We start from the raw sequence: 22,456 nt of genomic DNA, 5'->3' as shown, positions 1-22,456 counted from the left end.
CAAATGAAACAACTGACAAAGGATTAATTTCCAAAATACACAAGCAGCTCATGCAACTCAATACCAGAAAAACAAACAACCCAATCAAAAAGTGGGAAAAAGACCTAAACAAACATTTATCTGTTTAGACATACAGATGGCTAACAAACACATGAAAAGATGCTCAACATCTCTCATTATTAGAGAAATGCAAATCAAAACTACAATGAGTTATCATTGTACAACTACAATCACCTCACACCAGTCAGAATGGCCATCATCAAAAAGTCTACAAACAGTAAATGCTGGAGAGGGTGTGGAGAAAAGGGAATGCTCTTGCACTTTGTGGGAATGCAAATTGATACAGCCACTATGGAAGATGGTATGAAAGTGAAGTGAAAGTGAAGGTCACTCAGTTGTGTCTGACTCTTTGGGACCCCATGGACTATACAGTCCATGGCATTCTCCAGGCCAGAATACTGGAGTAGGTAGCCTTTCCCTTCTCCAGGGGATCTTCCCCACTTAGGGATCGAGCCCAGGTCCCCCACATTGCAGGCAGATTCTTTACCAGCTGAGCCACAAAGGAAGACAGTATGGAGACTCCTTAAAAAGCTACGAATAAAACCACCATATGACCCAACAATCCCACTCCTAGGCATATACCCTGAGGAAACCAAAATTTAAAAAGGTACATGTATCCCATTATTCACTGCAGCACTATTTACAATAGCTAGAACATGGAAGCAACCTAGATGTCATTCGAGAGATGAATGGATAAAGAAGTTGTGGTGTATATACACAATGAAATATTACTCAGCCATAAAAAGAAATGCCTTTGAGTCAGTTCTAATGAGGTGGATGAATCTAGAATCTATTATACACAGTGAAGTAAGTCAGAAAGAGAAAGATAAATATTCTATTCTAACACACACATATATATACGGAATCTAGGAAAATGGTACTGAAAAATTTACTTACAGGGCAGCAATGGAGAAACAGACATAGAGAATAGCCTTGTAGATATGGGGAAAGGGGAGGAGAGGGTAAGACGTATGGAAACAGTAACATGGAAACTTACACTACTATATGTAAAACAGATTGCCAACAGGAATTTGCTGTATGGCTAAGGAAACTCAAACAGGGTCTCTGTATCAACCTAGAGGGGTGGGATGGGGAGGGAGATGGGAGGGAAGTTCAAAAGGGAAGGGATATATGTATACCTATGACTGATTCATGTTGAGGTTTGACAGAAAACAACAAAATTCTGTAAAGCAATTATCCTTCAATAAAAAAATAAATAAATTTTAAAAGAAAAGAATCCTAGAGTGGGTAGCTATTCACTTATCCAGGGAATCTTCCCCATCCAGGGACTGAACCCAGGTCTCCTGCATTTTTTACCATCTGAGCCACCAGAAAAACCCTATTATATCACAATTTTTGGTTGTTTTTTGAAATTCATTGTAGTAAAAGATGCATAACAAAATTTACGATTTTGACTATTTTTATTTTTATTAGGCTGCAGTGCGTATTAGTTGCAACACAAAGGATCTTTAGTCTTGGCATGCAGAATCTTTTTAGTTGTAGCATGTGGAATCTAGTTCCTTGTGTGTGTGTGTGTGTGTGTGTGTGTGTGCGCGCGCGCGCGCGTGTGCACTCAGTCGCTAAGTCATGTCCAACTCTTTTGTGACCCCATGGCCTGTAGGCTGCCAGGCTCCTCTGTCCGTGGAATTTCCCAGGCAAGAATACTGAAGCAGGTTGCCATTTCCTTCTTCAGCGGATCGTCCAAACCCAGGGATCAAACCGTCATCTTTTGGTTCTCCTGCTTTGGCAGGCAGGCTCTTTACTACTGAGTCACGTAATTAGGTGAGTCCCTAATTAGGGATGAAAACCCAGGTCCCCTGGGAGCTTGAAGTCTTAGCCATTGGACCACCAGGGAAGTCCCATTTTTAACTACTTTTAAGTGTGCAGCTCAGTGGCATTAACTACATTCACATTGATGAGCAACCACCACCTCCATCCATTTGTAGGACTTTTTCATCATCTCAAACTGAAACTCTGTCCCCTTTAAGCAACAACTCTCCATTCTTCCCTTGCTCAGCCCCTGGCAACCACCATTCTACTTTCTGTTTTCATGAATTTGACTACACTGCTGTACCTCAGATCTTCCCAGGTGGCGCTATTGGTAAAGAATCCGCCTGCCAGTGCAGGAGATAATGAGACATTGATTCCACCCCTGGGTCAGGAAGATCCCCTGGAGGAGGGTATGGCAACCCACTCCAGTATTCTTGCCTGGAGAATCCCATGGACAGAGGAGCCTGGGGGACTACAGTCCATGGGGTTGAAAAGAGTTGGACACAACTAAAGCAGCTGAGCGAGCACGCACGCACTGTATCTCAGATAAGTGGGAGTATGCAGTATTTGTCTTTTGGTGACTAACATTGCACTATGGATGGAGGTTTGTGACATGGTACAGAAGACAGGGATCAAGACCATCCCCAAGGGAAAAAAAAATGCAAAAAAGCAAAATGGTTGTCTGAGGAGGCCTTACAAAAATACCTGTGAAAATAAGATAAGTGAAAAGCAAAGGAGAAAAGGAAAGATATACCCATTTGAACTCAGAGTTCCAAAGAATAGCAAGGAGAGATAAGAAAGTCTTCCTCAGTGATCAATGCAAAGAAATAGAGGAAAACAATAGAATGGGAAAGACTAGAGACCTCTTCAAGAAAATTAGAGATACCAGGGGAACATTTCATGCAAAGATGAGCTCAATAAAGGACAGAAATGGTATGGACCTATCAGAAGCATAATATATTAAGAGGAGGTGGCAAGAATACACAGAAAAACTGTACAAAGATGCAGATAATCACGATGGTGTGATCACTCACCTAGAGCCAGACATCTTGGAATGTGAAGTCAAGTGGGCCTTAGGAAGCATCACTATGAACAAGGCTGGTGGAGGTGATGGAATTCCAGTTGAGCTATTTCAAATCCTGAAAGATGATTCTGTGAAAGTGCTGCACTCAATATGCCAGAAAATTTGGAAAGTTCAGCAGTGGCCACAGGACTGGAAAAGGTCAGTTTTCATTCCAATCCCTAAGAAAGGCAATGCCAAAGAATGCTCGAACTACCACACAATTGCACTCATCTCACGTGCTAGTAAAGTAATGCTCAAAATTCTCCAAGCTAGGCTTCATCAATACATGAACTATAAACTTCCAGATGTTCAAGCTGTATTTAGAAAAGGCAGAGGAACCAGAGATCAAGTTGCCAACATCTGCTGGATCATCAAGAAAGCAAGAGAATTCCAGAAAAACACCTATTTCTGTTTTATTGACTGTGCCAAAGCCTTTGAATGTGTGGATCACAACAAACTGTGGAAAATTCTGAAAGAGATGGGAATACCAGACCACCTGACCTGCCTCTTGAGAAATCTGTATGCAGGTCAAGAAACAACAGCTAGAACTGGACATGGAACAACAGACTGGTTCCAAATACAAAAGGAAGAAGCACAAGCTGGAATCAAGATTTCCGGGAGAAATATCAATGACCTCAGATGTGCAGATGACACCACCCTTATGGCAGAAAGTGAAGAAGAACTAAAGAGGCCTTTGATGAAGGTGAAAGAGGAGAGTGAAAAAGTTGGCTTAAAGCTCAACATTCAGAAAACTAAAATCATGGCTTCTGGTCCCATCACTTCATGGCAAATTGATGGGGAAACAGTCGAAACAGTGGCTGACTTTATTTTTGGGGGCTCCAAAATCGCTGCAGATGGTGACTGCAGCCATGAAATTAAAACACTTGCTCTTCGGAAGAAAAGTTATGACCAACCCAGACAGCATATTAAGAAGCAGAGACATTACTTTGTCAACAAAGGTCCGTCTAGTCAAGGCTCTGGTTTTTCCTGTAGTCATGTATGGATGTGAGAGTTGGACTATAAAGAAAGCTGAGCACCAAAGAATTGATGCTTTTGAACTGTGATGTTGGAGAAGACTCTTGAGAGTCCCTTGGACTGCAAGGAGATCCAACCAGTCCATCCTAAGGGAAATCAATCCTGAATATTCACTGGAAGGACTGATGTTGAAGCTGAAACTCCAATACTTTGGCCACCTAATGTGAAGAACTGACTCATTTGAAAAGACCCTGATTCTGGGAAAGATTGAGGACGGGAGGAGAAGGGGACAACAGAGGATGAGATTTTTGGATGGAATCACTGACTCAATGGAAGTGAGTTTGAGTAAACTCCGGGAGTTGGTGATGGACAGGGAGGCCAGGCATGCTGCAGTCCATGGGGTTGCAAAGAGTCGGACATGACTGAGTGATTGAACTGAACTGAACTGAACATTGCACTTGGCTTAGTGTCTTCAAGGTTTTTCTACTTGGTAGCGTGTTTCATAATTTCCTAATTTCATAATTTCTCTTAAAGATTGAGTAATATTCCATGGTATGTATATGCTCTATTTTGCTTATCCATTTCTCACTGAATTACTTCTACATTCCAGTTCCTGTGAATAATGCTGTTAAGAATATAAATATGCAAATATCTCTCTGCAAGAGCCTGCTTCCACTCTTTTTAATAAGGTCTTTCATGCATAAAGTTTTTAATTTTGGTGAAGTCCAGTTTATCTATTTTTTCTCTTGTTGCCTATGTTTAGAGTGTCATATCCAAGAAATCAGTGCCAAATTTAATGTCATGTAGCTTTTCTCCTGTTTTCTTCTAAGAGTTTTATAATTTTAGGTCTTACATATAGACCTAAAGACCTTACATGTAGGTCTTTGATTCATTTTGAATTAATTTTTGAATATGGTGTGGGGTAGGTGTCCAACTTCATTCCTTTGCATGGGTATGATTGTAGCTGGGCTTTTCATACGTGGCCTTTATTATGTTAAGGTGAAGTGAAAGTCACTCAGTCATGTCCAACTCTTTGTGACTCCATGGACTATACAGTCCATGGAATTCTCCAGGCCAGAATACTGGAGTGGGTAGCTGTTTCCTTCTCCTGAGGATGTTCCCAACCCAGGGACCGAACCCAGGTCTCCCACATTGCAGATGGATTCTTTACCAGCTGAGCCACAAAGGAAGCCCAAGAATACTAGAGTGGGAGCCTATCCCTTCTCCAGGGGATCTTCCTGACCCAGAAATGGAACGGGGGTCTCCTACACTGCAGGCAGATCCTGGTAGCTGAGCTACCAGGGAAGGCCTATGTTAAAGTAGTTAAAAGCTAAGTAGAATTCACCAGTGAAACCATCTAGTCCTGGGCTTTTATTTTGGGGAGCTCTTTGATTACTGATTCAATTTCCTTACTAGTTATATGTCTATTCATACTTTCTATTTCTTCATGATCCTTTCTTCAATATACCCTGCCCTTCTTTGGCTCTTGTAACATTTTTTTACTTAAACTTCATTTTCTGTGAAATTAATATAGTGCCACCTCACTCTCTTTGAGTTGATATTTGCAGGGAGTATCTTTTTCTAGCCTTTTATTTTCAACTTTTGCATGTCCTTAGATCTAAAAACAGTCTGATAGGTGGCGGATGAAAAAAAATCTTGTTTTTTCCCCATTCCGCAAATCTCTTTTGATGAGCATTTAATCTATTTACATTTAAAGTAATTACTGGAAAAAAAAAGAAAAAAAAATAAAGTAATTACTGTTATTTACTTTTACCATTTTGTTATTTGTTTTCTTTTATGTCTTATAGGGCTTTTTACCCCTCATTTTCGCCATTACTACTTTTCTTTGTGTTTATTTAATTTTTAGTAGTGACCTATTTTTCTTTCTCATTTTCTCTTATGTATATTTTAGAGAGATTTTCTTTGTAGTTATCATGGGAATTATACATAACATCTTAAATTTATAATGATCTATCTTATTTTTAATTAATTTTAGCTCTTTATTTTATATTGGAGTATAGCTGATTAATAATGTGATAGTTTCAGGTGGACAGCAAATGGACTCAACCATCCATACATATGTATCCATTCTCTCCCAAACTCCCCTCCGATCCAGGCTGCCATATAACCTGGAGCAGAGTTCCCTGTGCTATATAGTAGGTCCTTGTTGGTTATTCATTTTAAATATAGCAGTGTGTACATGTTGATTCCCACACTCACTAATTATCCATTCCCCCCTCCCTTCCCCCACTGGGAACCATAAATTCATTCTCTAAGTCTGTGAGTCTGTTTCTGCTTTGTAAGTAAGTTCATTTGTATCATTTCTTTTTAGATTCTGTGTATAAGGGATGTCATATACTATTTCTCTATGTGACTTACTTCACTCAGTATGATAATCTCTATGTCCATCCAAATTGCCTAACCATCTATTTTAAATTCATACTATCTTACCTTAACTCATTAATAAAAACCCACTCTGATATAGCTTTGTCTTCCCTCATTTTATGTTATTGATGTCACAAATTACATGTTGATATACTGTGTACCCATTAACATGAATTTATAATATATAATGCTTTTGTGTTTTTTAATTGTGTAGAAAATAATGGAACTACAAACCAAAATTATAATAATGATGGTGTCTATATTTGTACATTTATCTTTACCAGGGGTCTTTATATTTTCATATAATTTCAAGTTACTGTTTAGCATTTCTCCATACCAACTTCAAGGACTCCCATTACCACTTCCTGTGGGGAGGATGTAGCAGTAATGAACTCCCTCAGCTCCTGTTTATCTGGGAATGTTTTTATTTCTCCACTTTTGAAGGAAAGTTTTGTTGGCTAAGCTATTCTCAGTCAATAGAGGGATGGGGTTTTTGGGGGGTGGGGTTTGGTTTTGCTTAGTTTTTGGTTTGCGGGGACTGAGCCCTTTAAAGATATCACCTCACTGTTTTCTGACCTGCAAAGTTTCTGCTGAGAAATCTGATGATAAGCTTATTATGGCTCCCTTGCATACGATGAGTCCATTTTTTCTGGCTGTTTTGAAGATTCTCTCTTTTTCTTTGACTTTCAACAGATTGATTATAATTGTCTCTGTGTGAGTATCTGGGGATTTAACTTATTTGGTCTCTACTGAGCTTCTGGGATTTGTAGATCCATATCTAGTCTGGCAGTTTTCAGTCATTATTTCTTCAAATTATCTCTCTGCCCCTTTCTATTTTAATTTATCCCATAGTCAGTATATTGGTCAGCTTGAGGGTGTCCCACAAGTCTTTGGTCTCTGCTCAATTTTCTTCATTCATTCCTCTTTTTGCTACCTAGGCTCAATATTTTCAAGTAATCTATCTTCAAGTTTTCTGATTCTTACTTCTGCCTGTTCAAACCCACTTTTGAATGTCTCTAATGAATTTTTTTTCATACACGTTACAGTATATTTCAATTCTATTATTTTCATTTGGGCTTCCCAGGTGGCTCAGGAATAAAGAATCTGCCTGCGAATGCAGGAGATGTAGCTTTGATCCCCGGGTCAGGAATATCCCCTGGAAGAGGAAATGGCAACCCACTCCAGTATTCTTGCCTGGAGAATTCCATGGACAGAGGAGCCTGGCAGTCTATGGGGTCACAAAGAGTTAGACGCGACTGAGTACACACACACACACACACACACACACACACATTTTTGTTTGGTTCCTTTTTAGAATTTCTATCTTTCATTAATATTCTCATTTTGCTTATATATTATTTTCCTGATTTCCTTCAATTCTTTGTCCACATTTCCTTTTAGCTCTTTAAGTATATTTAAGACAGGTTTTTCTTTTGTTTGTTTGTTTGTTTTTTAGTTTTTCTCTGGTACTACTGCTGTCTGTATTTCTTTAGGGACTGTTTCTTCCATTTAATTTTTTTCCTTTGAATGGACCATCTTTTCTTGTTTCTTTTTATGTCTATGTTGGTTTTTTTTTTTTTTTTTTTTTAACATTGAGCACTTGAGAGAAAAACAGCTATCTCTCCTGGGCTTTGCAGACTGGCTCCACACAAGGAAAGATCTCTACCAAGTAGTGGACATGTTCTGAGCCTTGGAGTCAGGTAAGAAGGTTTTAATTCTTCTTAAGACTTTTCTGAACGTGAGCATGCATCCTGCCTATGACTCTGTGTCTGTGTGCTTTTTATTTCTCCTTGTATACATAGCTGCTTTAAAATTCCTTAATTTTTCCAAGAAGCCCATCTCTGGTTCCTTTTCAGAGTCTTAGATGCTCTGTTGCCTTCCTCTACCTATAATCTCTTACCCCCAGACCTTTGCAAGTTTGTAGTCCCCTGCAGCTTTCACTAACTGTTGACCACTGCTGCTTTCCAAGCTCTTACTAGCCTGAAATATGAACTACCTACTTTATCCCATTTGACCTCTGAGTTAGCAAAACAGAGACCAATCCTTCAGGCAGCTTCCAGACAAGTTACAGTGTTGCTCCACTCCCTCTGTGTTCCAGGGAGGGAACTGGGACTGGGCCACTGCTTCTCCCACACTGCACCATGCTGTGCTGGGACAGGAATGGGGGGAGGGCAGGGGAAAACACCATGGAGTTTCCTACTATTTTGAATGTGGCTTTTTCTAAAATGGGCGTTTGATTTTTTTGGTATAGACCTTTGCTTTCCAGAGCTCCCATATATTTGTTTCAATTAGGCTAATAGTTGCTTTTTAAGTGTTTCCATGGGAAAACAAGGGGCCTGGAACTTCTTAGTCTGCCATCTTTCTGAAATTGCTCCAACTCTGCTTTCTTTATACAATCTCCTCTCGGTGTAGGATCAGCCCATAATATCCCCAGGTACTGCTTTGTCTACGGGAGCCCAATGGGATTGCTTAACCAGTCTTTCTTGCTCTTGGATTACACGCACACCTACTCCACAAACAAAGACAAGTGCAGTCAGAGTTAAAAATGGCCAAAAGCCATGTCTGACCAGAAGGGTGACAAATGCTAAGGTTCCCGCATGAAAAGAGCCTCTTCTAGTTCTCAGAAGTCACTATTAACCTTCCCCACACTTACACCAAAGCTGCCAATCCTGTCTCACCTTCTTTTCATTGCCTGTTTTCCAAGAAGATATGAAGATGCCTAGATATCTCTGCAGAAACTTATGTGGGTCAGTCTTGATTGCCACAAATGAAGATACCCAGTTTTATGCAGGTCAATTTAGGCAAGTACTTTGAGCTGGTCTTTAAGACACATGGGAACACCAGGAGCACACCTGCTCCGTTTTGAAAGTGAATGGTGACATGAACAAGCAGGGCAAAGGTGCGGATCAGGTGCTGGAGGGCAGCAGCTCATCCCTGGCCATCAAGACAAGGAGCGGCAAGCCTGCTTTGGCAGGTAATACATCCGGAAGGGCCCGCCCAGGGAGGGCAGATGTTCTTCAAATCAAGATGAAGCTGAGTTAGGAACAGAGAACATCTGATGCCTAGAAACACTCCACTGACTACAGAACTTCAAGGCACAACCTTATTGACTCCTGTACTATGATGTTTTCAAGATATAAATGGGGATTTTGATGACTGCTTGAATGTAACTCCTCTGTGTTAGGGAGTCTATCTGCATAGAGTCCCTAATGCCACCTTCTTAAGATTCAAATATTTGAGGCCCTTGATTTAGAAATAGTAATACCCTTGGGTGGTACAGTGGTAAAGAATCTGCCTGCTAATGCAGGAGACAAGGGTTCGAGCTCTGAGTTGGGAAGATCCCTTGGAGTAGGAAATGGCAACCCACTCCATTCTTGCCTGGAAAATTCCATGGACAGAGGAACCTGGCGGGCTACAATTCATGGCGTCACAGAGAGTGACTGAGCACACATGCACACAATGCCCTCACTCGTCCTCCCTGCCAGGTCTCCTTCTGAGCCCTCTGTCCACCTTCTTTTTTCTTACCTTCCTCCTCTCCTCTGTCCAGTTTCCAGTGAGCACTCTGGTTGAATACTTGGTCTCAATCTTCCAACTTGGTGTGGAGAATGACTGTGGACTTATGGCAGTAAGAAATTGCATTTGTCCCAAGCTTCTTTGACTTGACACAGTTTAAGTTTTCGAGGTGGGAGATGTTATGAAGCTGCTGTTTGGAGTGCCTTTTTTTCTTTTCAGCAGTCAGAATGTAGATGACACCCAGCTAAATTCACAGGATTAAAGGGCACTGAGAGTCCACTTTCAGTCTCCAGAAAGAGGTGATGTGATCTTGGATTCCCTACTGTTGACAATCTCCATGGTGATAGACTATGAGTATAAATACTCTCCTTAAGGGGGTAGCTGATTCCTCAGAAGCAAAATTGATGTTAAAAAAGCAAATCAAATGAACAGCAATCACCACAAAAGCAGGAGCCAGAAGGACCTGGTTTCCATGTCATGTAACCTCCTGGTTACCAAGAGGTATCATGCATGCTGCATTTTAATACCTAGATGAACTGAGATGATGATCACATTCTACCCTTTAATGAATGCTGACATTCTAGACCCATGCTGAGACCTTTACATGTACTCGTTTGTTTAACCCTCAAAGAGTCCTATGAAGCAGGTGCCATAACTGTACCCATTTTATGGATGAGGACACTGAAGTAAAGAGGGATTAAATAGCTACCTCAAGTCACACATGTGGAGAGTTAGGATTTAAATCCACTCTGATTCAGTTCTTTTACCACTGGGCTCTGCTCATTGCCCATCTGCCCCTTTGCCTAAGGGGCTTCCAGGAAGAATGCTAATAAATATGATTCATTCAGATCATCTTCATTCATTCATTCCACAGTCATTCTATCAAGCATATGCTACATCCAGAGCACTGACCTGGAGCTATTAGTACAATGCTCAGTGGCTAGACCAGGGATCCATTCCAATAGAGCTCAGTCCACTGAGATAAAGACCATGACTTTGCTTATTCTTTAAGCCAAAAAATTAAGAACCAACCATCTAGATATCTACAAATGGAGGGCTGGCTCAACAAACTGTAGCATATCATATAATGAAATACCCTGTAGCTGTTAAAAAATGCTGACATAGGAAGATGCCTGCAATATATGGTTAAGTTAAAGAATCAGTAGGCTTCCCTGGTGGCTCAGATGGTAAAGCGTCTGTCTGCAATGCAGGAGACCCGAGTTCAATTCCTGGGTTGGGAAGGTCCCCTGGAGAATGAAATGGCAGCCCACTCCACCACTCTTGCCTGGAAAACCCCATGGATGGAGGAGCCTGGTAGGCTACAGTCCGTGGGGTCACAAAGAGTCAGATATGACTAAGTAGCTTCACTTTAAAGAAGCAGCACACTGTAGTCTTATTTTTAGTTTAGTTCAGTCTCTCAGTCATGTCCAACTCTTTTCAACCCCACGGACTGCAGTACACCAGGCTTCCCTGTCCATCACCAACTCCCGGAGCTTGCTCAAACTTGTGTCCATTGAGTTGGTGATGACATCTAATCATCTCATCCTCTGTCATCCTCTTCTCTTCCTGCCTTCAATCTTTCCCAGCATCAGGGTCTTTTCCAGTGAGTCAGTTCTTCGCATCAGGTTGCCAAAGTATCGGAGTTTCAGCTTCAGCATCAGTCCTTCCAATGAATATTCAGGACTGATTTCCTTGCGGATTGACTGATTTGGATCTCCTTGCAATTCAAGGGACTTTCAAGGGTCTTCTCCAAAACCACAGTTCAAAAGCATCAATTCTTCGGCGTTCAGCTTTCTTTTCAATTCTCACATCCACACATGGCTACTGGCAAAACCATAGCTTTGACTAGACGGACTTTTAAAAGGCAATGTCTCTGCTTTTTGATATGCTGTCTAGGTTGGTCATAGCTTTTCTTCCAAGGAGCAAGTGTCTTTTAGTTACATGGCTGCAGTCACCATCTGCAGTAATTTTGGATCCCCCAAAAATAAAGTCTGTCACTCTTTCCATTGTTTCCCCATCTATTTGCCATGAAGTGATGGGACCGGATGCCATGATCTTAGTTATTTGAATGTTGTGTTTTAAGCCAACTTTTTCACTCTCCTCTTTCACTTTCATCAAGAGGCTCTTTAGTTCTTCTTTTTTAGTAGTTTTGCTTGCCACAAGTAAAGACATTCGATTTCAAGCAGGCAATTCAGAGAAAAGTGTTTTCCAATGACCTTGAAACTAAAGTAGAGGAATTCCAGGAAACTGTTCTGCATTGAAACAAAGAATGTGGCAAGGAAAGGGCGTGGTAGATAGAACAGAGCAAACTTTTATTTGGCAGGACTATATTTGGGTAGGGCTTAAGCCAAGAAGACGGGATGTCTACCAATCAAAACATAGGAGAGCTACGTGTTCTGTATAATTACATTTTTTTAAAGTTCTTATTATAAACTGTAACACAAACATGAAAAATTACATTAAAAATAAATGAAATGGTTTATAGTCAATTTAGTTATAATAAATTCCATGCTTTCCATAAATGGAATCCTATAGCATGTATTCATCTGAGTCTGATTGCTTTTCCCCAATACAGTTAATGTTTTTAAGAATCATCTGTGTTGCATGTGGCTGTGCTGTGCTTAAGTGCTCAGTCGTGTCTAACTCTGTGTGATCCTATGGACTGTAGCCCGCCAGGCTCCTCTGTCCATGGGAATTCTCCAGGCAAGAATACTGGAGTGGGTTGCCATGCCCTTCTCCAGGGGATCTTCCCAACCCAGGGATTGAAGCCAGGCCTCTCACATTTCAGGCAGATTCTTTGCCATCTGAGCCACCAGGGAAGCCCTTGTAGCTGTGGTTCCTATGAGTCTGGGGGGCACAGAACAAGTCTCCTGATGGCCAGATAGTGCCATTTTTCTAGGGCAGTGTTCTTTCAAATTTTTAGTCTCATAAAACCTATAGAAGAACCACGAGAAAAGTGTGGATTATATTAGTGGTCTGGAGCCAGACTGTTTGTGAGAGCTGACACTACATTCTGTAGTCATGTTGGTTACTTGAAACTGGTCATGGTAGGAATATTTACACCACAGAATTGGCCAACCCAATGAATTATATATTAATATTTATTAATTTATAAGTAACAACAAACTTTTGATCTATTGGAGTATGCTGTTTAGTTTAAAGGAGAAAATCACTATTACAGAGATATGTAGTTATAAGAGAGAGAAGAATTTTCCTAGCCTTTGAAATTAATTGTTTGGTTTGCTTTTTTTTTTTTTCTTGGCCATGTCTTGCAGTGTGTGGGATCCCAGTTTGAAACCAGGGATGGAACCCATGTCTCCTGCAATGGACATGCACAGTCTTAACCACTGGATCGCTAGGGGAGTCCCCAAGTGGCAGTTTTCAAAGGTTAATTGGACTGTGGAGTCTGAAACTACTCAATGAACTCTTTGAGCTCTATTATATTAAAATCCACTGGTTGATCTTGTACTTTGGATAGATCTTTAACCTACTTGTAATTTTGTAACATCATGGTGGTCTTTTGGAAAATATTATTTTATAGAGCTGTGCAGATAGATCTTCCAAACGTTAACATGTTTCACTATACAATATTCCCCAAAATCACATTTGCTAATATCCCTACTGATATCATCAGAAAAGCACATAGTAGGAAGTTGACAAAGTCATATTGGTAGATACAAGTTTTCCAAAAATTTTAGGTTTAGCTTGAAAGCTCAAAGTTTTGTTATCGGCAGTAACTACTGACTATTGCTTTCTTTGAAGTGAGAGCCTTTCGTCATTCATTTTTTAAAACACATTTGGCAAATGTTCCAACTTGAATAACGATGGTTTTGTCTTCCAATTGTTATTCCAAGTAAAAGTTTCATTTAAAAAAAAAAAAAAAGCCCTGGGAATTCCCTGGCTATCCAATGGTTAGGACTCTGTGCTTCCGCTGATAGGGGCTCAGGTTGATCACTGGTCAAGGAACTAAAATCCCACAAGGTGCAAAAAAAAGCCCAACTTACTTCGCTCACAACTCAAACAATTGCACACACAGCATTTTTTCTCAAGAGAACCATTGAACATGGACATGCCACAGCAGTGCTTTCTCACACGTGTCCTTCCCATTTCATCACACAGCATGTAAAAAAGATGTCTGCTCAGATGTCAAGATTTAATAAAATTAATAATTTCTACTTCTTCATCACGGACACTCTATGTGAAACTAGTGACTTTTTTTAAACTGCAAGTGTGTGGTGGTGAAGAATATGACTGATAATGGCACTGCTTTGATTTAGGCACAGTCTCTTGCATTTTTACTCACCATCACTTTTGTACTATCAGTGCAAATGCCAAGAACATGGAAAAAGGCAAATAATACCTTAATACCATTAAGAAGGCATGCTCAGTCGCTCAGTCGTATCTGACTCTTTGAGACCCCATGGACTATAGCTTCCCAGGCTTCTCTGTCCATGGAATTTCCCAGGCAAGAATACTGAAGTGGGTTACCATTTCCTTCTCCAGGGGATCTTCCTAACCCAAGGATGGACTCGAGTCTCTTGTGTCTCCTGCATTGGCAGGCAGATTCTTTAGCACTGCTACCTGGAACAGTATTGACATTGAAGATTTCCTGAAAGGAGCCTGGGTATCTCCAGGGGTCCATGGACCATGCTTTGAAAACCTCTGCTCTTGGATATATACCTAGGAGCAGGGTTTCTGGGTCATAGGGTATGCATGTCTTAACTTTGCTAGACAATGCCAAACTAATAATATTTTCTAAAGCATTACATCAATTTATTATGCATCCCCTCAACAGTGTATAAGTCTTTATTTCTATTAGTCCACATTTTCTAGAACGTTTTAATCATCCCAAACAGAAATTATGTACCCATTAAGCAATAATGGTTAATTATTGTTCCCCATTCCACCGTCCCTCAAGCTCTGGTAACCGCTTTTCCACTTTCTCATCTCTGTGAATTCGATTGCTCCACGTACGTCATAACTTATTTTGCTTAACTTAATGTTTTCTAGATCCTTCCATGTTGTAGCATGTGTCAGAATTTCATTCCTTTTCTTTTTTTTGATGCAAAACTCTTTGACTTTATTTAGTTAAAAATGATACCAAAGAGAAGCTATGTAGTCAAACTGCATGAAATAACCAATCTTTGAAACGAGGTCTCTCCCACTGCAGAGTCCTCAGTGCTGGATTTTTATGGCTGAATAATTATATTCTATTTTCTGTATGTGTGTGTATATATAATATCACACTTTCTTTATCTGTTGATGGACATTTGGACTGCTTCCACCTTTCAGCTATGTGAATAATGCAGCTGTGAAAATTGGTTTACAGATAACTGTTTGACATACACTCTATTGAGTTTTCACCTAAGAGTGGCATCAGCCCCAGAAAACTATTTTACACAGCAACCACACCATTTTTACTTTCCCACCAGCAATGCACAGGGTTCTTGTTTCTCCATTTCTTTGCCAACACTTGTTATTTTTTCTTTTTTCTTTCTTTCTTTTTTTTTTTCCTGATAACCTATCCTAATAGGTGTGAGGTAGTACCTCATTGTAGTTTCAATTTGTATTTTCCCAATATCTGCCTCAGTGCAGGAGATGTGGGTCAATCCCTGGATTGGGAAAATCCCCTGGAGAAAGAAATGGACAGTATTCATGCCTGGAGAATTCCATGGACAGAGGAACCTGGTGGGCTACAGTCCATGGGGTCTCAGAGAGTTGGACATGACTAAGTGACTAACACACACAAAAGGTATTGGTCATCTTTTCTGTGCTCATTGCCCATTTGTATACCTTCTTTGGAGAAATGTCTTTTGCCCATTTTTAAATTGTGTGTGGGTGGGTGGGTGTTTGTGGATGTGTGTGGGAGTGAGTTGTAGGAGTTCTTTAAATTCTGAGTATTAATCCCTTATCAGATTTAAGTTTAACAAATATTTTCTCTCATTCTGTGAGTTCTTTTCACTCTCTTGCTATTTCCTGTTCCTATGTATTTTATATTTTATGCTACTTAAATGAATTATTTTTATTTCATTTTCTGATTATTGTCTATATATTAAAATACAATTAATTTTTTTAAATAATAACTTTGTTAATTATCTTATTAACTCTAGTACTTTCCCTGTAGATTCTTTGAGAATCTGCATGCAGGAATATAGCATCTGCAAGTAATAACTATTTTATTTCTTCTTTTCCAATTCTGATTGGTTTTATACTTGTCTTTTACATTGCCTAGGACCACGCATACAATGTTGATTAAAAACAACATGAGCAACTCTTGTCCTATTCCTAGTAAGGAAAAAAGTTTAATGTTTACTATTAAGGATGATATTTTTATAAATGCCATTTATTGAGTTCAAGAAGTTTCCTTCTATTCTAAATTTGCTGAGACAGCTTTCATAAATAATATTTAATTTTTTGCATCTATTAAGATAATCAGTTTCTTTCATTGAATCCATTAATGTGATAAATTATATTGATTAATTCTGCAATGTTAAACTATCTTGCATTTCTAGTATTAAACTGTCATATATATATGATCATGATATAGTATGCTTTTTTCTAATATTTCTGGATTCTGCTTGCCAAATGTTTTTTAGAAATGCTTTGTTTCTATATCCATGAGTAAGACTTTTGTAGCCTGAATGTTTCACTTTGCAATTTTTTTGAGATTTTATTTTATAATTAAGTTAACCTCGCAGAAAGAGTATGCCTACTTTTTATATTCTCTAGGACAGTTTACATAAGATTAATGTGTTTAATCCCTGAATATAAAGTAAGTCAAGGCATCTGGGCCAGGAGATTTTTGTTTTGTTTATCTTTTTTTGAAGGCTTTTCATTGTAGACTTAATATTTGTTATTAGTTACAAAACTAATCTCATTTTTCTCTTTCCTTTTCTGTCAGTTTGGTGAGTTGTGTTTTTCTAGGAATTTACAAATTGCATCTAAATTTTCAAATTTGGGATAGTATGTTGTTCATAATGTCCCCTTGTTTTTTTTTAAATATCTCTAGGATCTGTGCTGGAGTCCCTTTTTTATTTCTAGAATTTACTCTTGCACTTTTTTCTGTATTGGTCTCATTAGATAATGATCAATTTTATTAGTCTTTTCAGAGAGTCAAGATATGGCATTGTTGATCACCCCTTTTGCATCAGTATTTTAGAGATTTTGCCCAAAATATACATATAAAGATAAGTATAGTGGAAAGTATAAAATACTTTTTATAGTCATTTTAATTGGAATATAACTGCTTTTCAATATTGTGTTAGTTTTTGCTGTAAAACAACATGAACCAGCCATATGCATACATATATTGCCTCTCTCTTGAGACTCCCTCCCAACCCCTATCCCACCCACCTAGGTCATCAAAGAGCAACAAGCTGAGCTCCCTGTGCCATACACCAGCTTCCCATTAGCTAGCTATTTTACCCATGGTAGTGCATATATGTCAATGTTGCTCTTTCAGTTCATCCCACCCTCTCCTTCCCCCTGCCCATGTCCACAAGTCCATTCTCTATGTCTGCATCTCTATTCCTGCCCTGCAAATAGGTTCATCAGTACCATTTTTCTAGATTCCATATATATGCATTAATATATGACATTTACTCATTCAATTATTTTAGGAAATTCTCAGCTATTACAAGTTCAAATATTGCTTCTGCCTCCGTTCCTTCCGGAACACCAGCTGCATATTTGCCACAACTTTCTCACTGAATCCTCAAAGTCTCTGGACCCCCTTCTGTATTTTCTATCCTTTTGTTTCTTTGTACTTCTGAATAGTTTCTTCTGATCTATATCCCAGCCCACAGATCCTCTCTCAAGTGTGCCCAGTGTGAAATTAAACCCACCCATTGATTTGTTGCATTTTTCAGTTCTAAACTTTGCTTGATTAATAATCTATGTATATATGCTACTTTTTACAATTCCAGGTTTTTTTTAACTTCTGAATTATAGATTATTCCTTGTTGCCTCAAATGTTCAAATCTGTAGATTTATAAATCTACAGATTTATATATTTTAGATTTATAGATTGTAGTTACATATTGTGTTAGTCACTAAGTCATGTATGACTCTTTGTGACACCACAGACTATATAGCCTGCCCGGCTCCTCTGTTCTAGGGACTTCTCCAGGCAAGAGTACTGGATTGGGTTGCCATTATATAAAGATGTATATATTCTATTTATATAGATTATATTTATAAATATATGTATATAGACTTTACTTGGACATAATAAGCAGAGCTATTTTATAGTCTGTGGCTTCCTTTCTTTTTACCTGTTGTTTCTGTAGGTTTCTATTGCTAGTTTCTCTCTTCTCATAGGCCTGGTATCTGAAAAACTAAATGTGAAAATGGTGTGAGGTCTAGGATGATACTATCTTCCTCCAGAGATGATTGCCATTTGCTTTTACAATCACCTGTGCCTATTAAAAACAGGATCACTTTAATCCAACGTAGGTTCAGACACTTTTGGTGTCTGCTCAGCACTACACAGGAGGAGCTACAGCAGGCTCGGCAAGCCACAGGAGAAGGGTCTAATTTCAGAGAAGGTGGCACCCTTCTATGGTGAGACCTCACAGGTGGATAATGAATTGACTTCTCCCAGTCCAGTACATCCTAGAAATACTTCTTAAAGATGGGCAATCAGCTTCGGGTTATTGCACAAGGAATGGGATTGTGGATGGAGGGGAAGGGATTGCTGAGTACTCAGACAAACTTGGCTTCTACTTCAAGTCCCACCTCTTATCAGCTGTTTCCTTTTGAACAAGTTCCTGGGTCAAGCCAGCTTTAGTGTCCTAATCTATAAACTGGGAGTAATTTCATGGCTGTGGTCACCACCCACACAGATTTTGGAGCCCAAGAAAATAAAGTCTGTCACTGTTTCCACATTTTACCCATCTATTTGCCGTGAAGTGATGGGGCCAAATGCCATCCTCTTATTTTTTTAAATGTTGAGTTTTAAGCCAATTTTTTCACTCTCCTCTTTTGCCCTCATTAAAAGGCTCTTTAGTTTCTCCTTGGAGAAGTGGGTGACAGAGGATGAGATGGTTAGATGGCATCACTGACTCAATGGACATTAGTTTGAGCAAAGTCTGGGAGACAGTAAAGGACAGGGAAGCCTGGAGTGCTGCAGTCCCTGGAGTCACAAAGAGTCAGACACAACTTAGTGACTGAACAGCAAAAACAAAACTGGGAGTCAATATCCTATACTTAATAAAATAAGATTATGAGAATACAATGAAATGTCACCTACAAAACACTTCATAAAATACCTGTCACATATAAGAGGTCAATAAATGCTCAACCCTCTCTTTCCTTTGTGCCTAAACCAAGCCTGTTTTAGCAACAAAATCCATTCCTTTCCCTATATTAGAGGAGTGAATTTGGGAAACTGGGGCAAAAATACCCAAAGAGAACAATGTATATTCTTTTTGAATAGAGAATTCCTGAGCACAAAAACAGCTTGTTATCCCCGCCAGGGGATAAGCTATGAGTCTGGTAACCAGCTTGTCTGTAACTGTCCAACTGAACAGCAGATACCTAATCACAACTTACATTGATTCAGCCTGCTTTACACAAACACCCAGATGTGCTCAACATGATTATCCCCATTTCAAGTCAAGAAAACTGAGGGCTTAGGAGGTTAAATAAATGCTGGGCCTCCAACTGGTTCTAGATTATGTGTCTTCCATCACTCTGCCTCTTCTCAGAAGCTTCAGTAACAAACCCAGAATGCAATGTCTCTTCAACTTAAAATTAAAACTGCTCTATCCTTTGGTGATGACAAAGCAGGGAGTTGTTTCACAATAAGGAGGTCAGACCCACACTTGTGGGTTTTTCCCTGCAATAAGTGCTTTGAAACTAAACCCCAGGTACTGCCTTATCAGAGTCAACCTTGTACAGCCATTTGCAAGAAACAAGCTGCAATGTTGGAGCAGGAGGTGATGTAGCCAATAGCAAGCCTTGGCAACCTGGGAAAGAGGAGCCAGTCTGCTGACTCTGGTGTCCTTTACTTTGCTAGATGAAGGTAAGGATGTTAGAGGTAACACACCAGTAACATTGCAGCCTGCCCCAACTCCTCAGCTGATTCTTGAAGAGGTTCATTTGAGTTAAGGACATTTCCCGTTAAAATACAGACCTGCCAGTCAATTATGTCCCATGCAACCAGGTGTTAAGCAATTTTCAATTTTCTTTCAAAATCAATTTTCTTTTTGCTTTTGGGATTGGTGGTTACAATCCAACTACTTCCCTCCCAGCTGAGATCTGCTGGGGAAAAGGAGGGGATGGGACAGTCATTTTTTTAATTATTATTGTTATTATTCATTTTTGGCTGTGCTGGGTCTTCATTGCTACGTGTGGGCTTTCTCTAGTTGTGGCGAGTAGAGGCCACTCTTTGTTGCAGTGCCCAGACTTAGTTGCCCCATGGCACGTGGGGTTTTCCAAGACCAGGGATCAAACCCATATCCCCTGCATTGATAGGCAAACTTCCAACCACTGGACCACCAGGGAAGCCCAGACAGGAATCTTTACAGTATCTATTAATGTGGAAAATTGTGTCAGGCCAAGGATAGATTCAGTCATTCTTGAATCTATCAATGAGAATCACACATGCAGAAGGGGACACATGCAGATACATTCACTACAAATTTGTAGGGAATGGCTAAGAACTATAATAGAGCCATCCCATGGATTACCATGCAGTAGCTAAAAAGAGCAAGAGGAATCTATATGGTTTGCTAGGCTGGATTTCTAAGATACATTGTTGAGTGAAAAAACAAAAACTCAAGTGGTACAACAGGTACAGAATAATCTCTGTTATATACAATATACAGCTAAGCCATCCCACAAAATAACACTCTGTATTTTCTGTAGGTGCCTATCTGTACATGTGAAAGCCTAGAAACAGGTTTTAAAGGGTTGAGAAACCAACCCTGCACTCCCCAAAGAAGGTAACAGCAGATACATCCAGATCAAAAGGACTAGAGTTGAGGGAGGGTGGTCAAAGAGACTTTAGCTTTATCTCTAAAAGGAGAATATTTTTATAAAAGGGAATTCCCTGGTAGTCCAGTGGTTGGGACTCTGTGCTGTCACTGCAGAGGACGCAGGTTCCATCCCTGGTCTGGGAAGTAAGGTTCTGCAAGTAACACAGTGCGGCCAAATAAACAAAAGGAGTGTCTTTGCATATCACTTGCTGCTGCTGTTCAGTCATGTCTAACTTTTTGCAACCCCATGGACTACAGCATGCCAGGCCTCCCTATCCCTCACCATCTCCCGGAGTTTGCCCACATTCATGTCCATTGCCATCAGTGATACCATCCAGCCACCTCATCCTCTGACACCCTCTTCTCCTTCTGCCCTCAATCTTGCCCAGCATCAGGGAATTTTCCAATGAGTCAGCTGTTCACATTAGGTGACCAAAATATGGGTGCTTCAGCTTCAGAATTATCCTTTCAATGAGTATTCAGGGTTGATTTCCTTTATGATTGACTGGTTTGATCTCCTTGCAGTCCAAGAGACTCTCAAGAGTCTTCTTTAGCAACACATCACTTATATAAAGAGCCTCTTGATGAAAGTGGGAGAGGAGAGTGAAAAAAAGGGCTTAAAACTCAACATTCAAAAAACTAAGATCATGGCATTGAGGCCCATCACTTCATGGCAAATAGATGGGGAGACAATGGAAACAGTGACAGACTTTATTTTCTTGGACTCCAAAGTCACTGCAGGTGGTAACTTCAGCCTTGAAATTAAAAGATGCTTGCTCCTTGAAAGAAAAGCTATGATAAACCTGGAGAGTGTATTAAAAGCAGACATTACTTTGCCAGCAAAAATCTATATAGTCAAAGCTATGGTTTTGCCATAGCTTTGGGCTTCCCTGGTGGCTCAGATGGTACAGAGTCTGCCTACAGTGTGGGAGACCTGGGTTTGATCCCTGGGCCAGGAAGATCCCCTGGAGAAGGAAATGGAAACACACTCCAGTATTCTTGCCTGGAAAATCCCATGGACAGAGGAGCCTGGCTGGCTACAGTCTGTGAAATTGCAAAGAGTCAGACATGACTGAGCGACTTCACTTTCTTTGTTTCTACGGTTTTTCCAGTAGTCATGTATGGATGTGAGTGTTGGACCATAAAGAAGGCTGAGTGCCGAAGAACTGATCCTTTTGAACTGTGGTGTTGGAGAAGACTCTTGAGAGTCCCTTGGACTGCAAGGAGATCAAACAAGTCCATCCTAAAAGAGATCAGTCCTGGGTGTTCATTGGAAGGACTGATGCTGAAGCTGAAGCTCCAGTAATTTGGCCACCTGATGCAAAGAACTAACTCATCATAAAAGACCCTGATGCTGGGGAAGATTGAAGGTAGGAGGAGAAGGGAACGACAGAGGATGAGATGGCATCACCGACTCTATGGACATGAGTTTGAACAAGCTCTGAGAGGTGGTTAAGGACAGGGAAGCCTGGCATGCTGCAGTGCATGAGGTCACAAAGAGTCAGACACGACTGAGCAATTGAACAATAATGGAAATGAAAATATTATGATCGAGAGTGTGGTTAGCTGTAATACTGACCACAAGTTTCTGCCACTCTTCTTATTCTCCTCTGTCCTGTCAACATCAAGCTTAGTTGACAAGACAGGTTTTGCTCTGACCAATGAAAGGTGAGCAGAAACAGTGAGCATCACTTCTAAGCAGAAGCTTGGG

General features: G+C 40.0%; 1 protein-coding gene across 1 annotated transcript in view; it reads right to left on the bottom strand.

Moving 5' to 3' along the window:
- The window catches only part of CFAP107 (cilia and flagella associated protein 107), a 34,850-nt gene extending 24,665 nt beyond the window's left edge, over positions 1 to 10,185 (bottom strand). Inside the window, exon 1 of the mRNA XM_020902245.2 lies at positions 9,779 to 10,185. Coding sequence (XP_020757904.2) covers positions 9,779 to 9,892 — 114 coding nt within the window. The 5' untranslated portion in view covers positions 9,893 to 10,185. The remainder of the gene's footprint in view (positions 1 to 9,778) is intronic.
- Positions 10,186 to 22,456: the final 12,271 nt, after the last annotated feature.

The sequence above is a fragment of the Odocoileus virginianus genome, chromosome 11 (assembly GCF_023699985.2).
Source record: "Odocoileus virginianus isolate 20LAN1187 ecotype Illinois chromosome 11, Ovbor_1.2, whole genome shotgun sequence".
NCBI classification, from domain to species: Eukaryota; Metazoa; Chordata; class Mammalia; order Artiodactyla; family Cervidae; genus Odocoileus; species Odocoileus virginianus.
The sequence above is the reverse complement of the archived record's forward strand: the minus strand, read 5'-3'. Positions and strand labels throughout refer to the sequence as shown.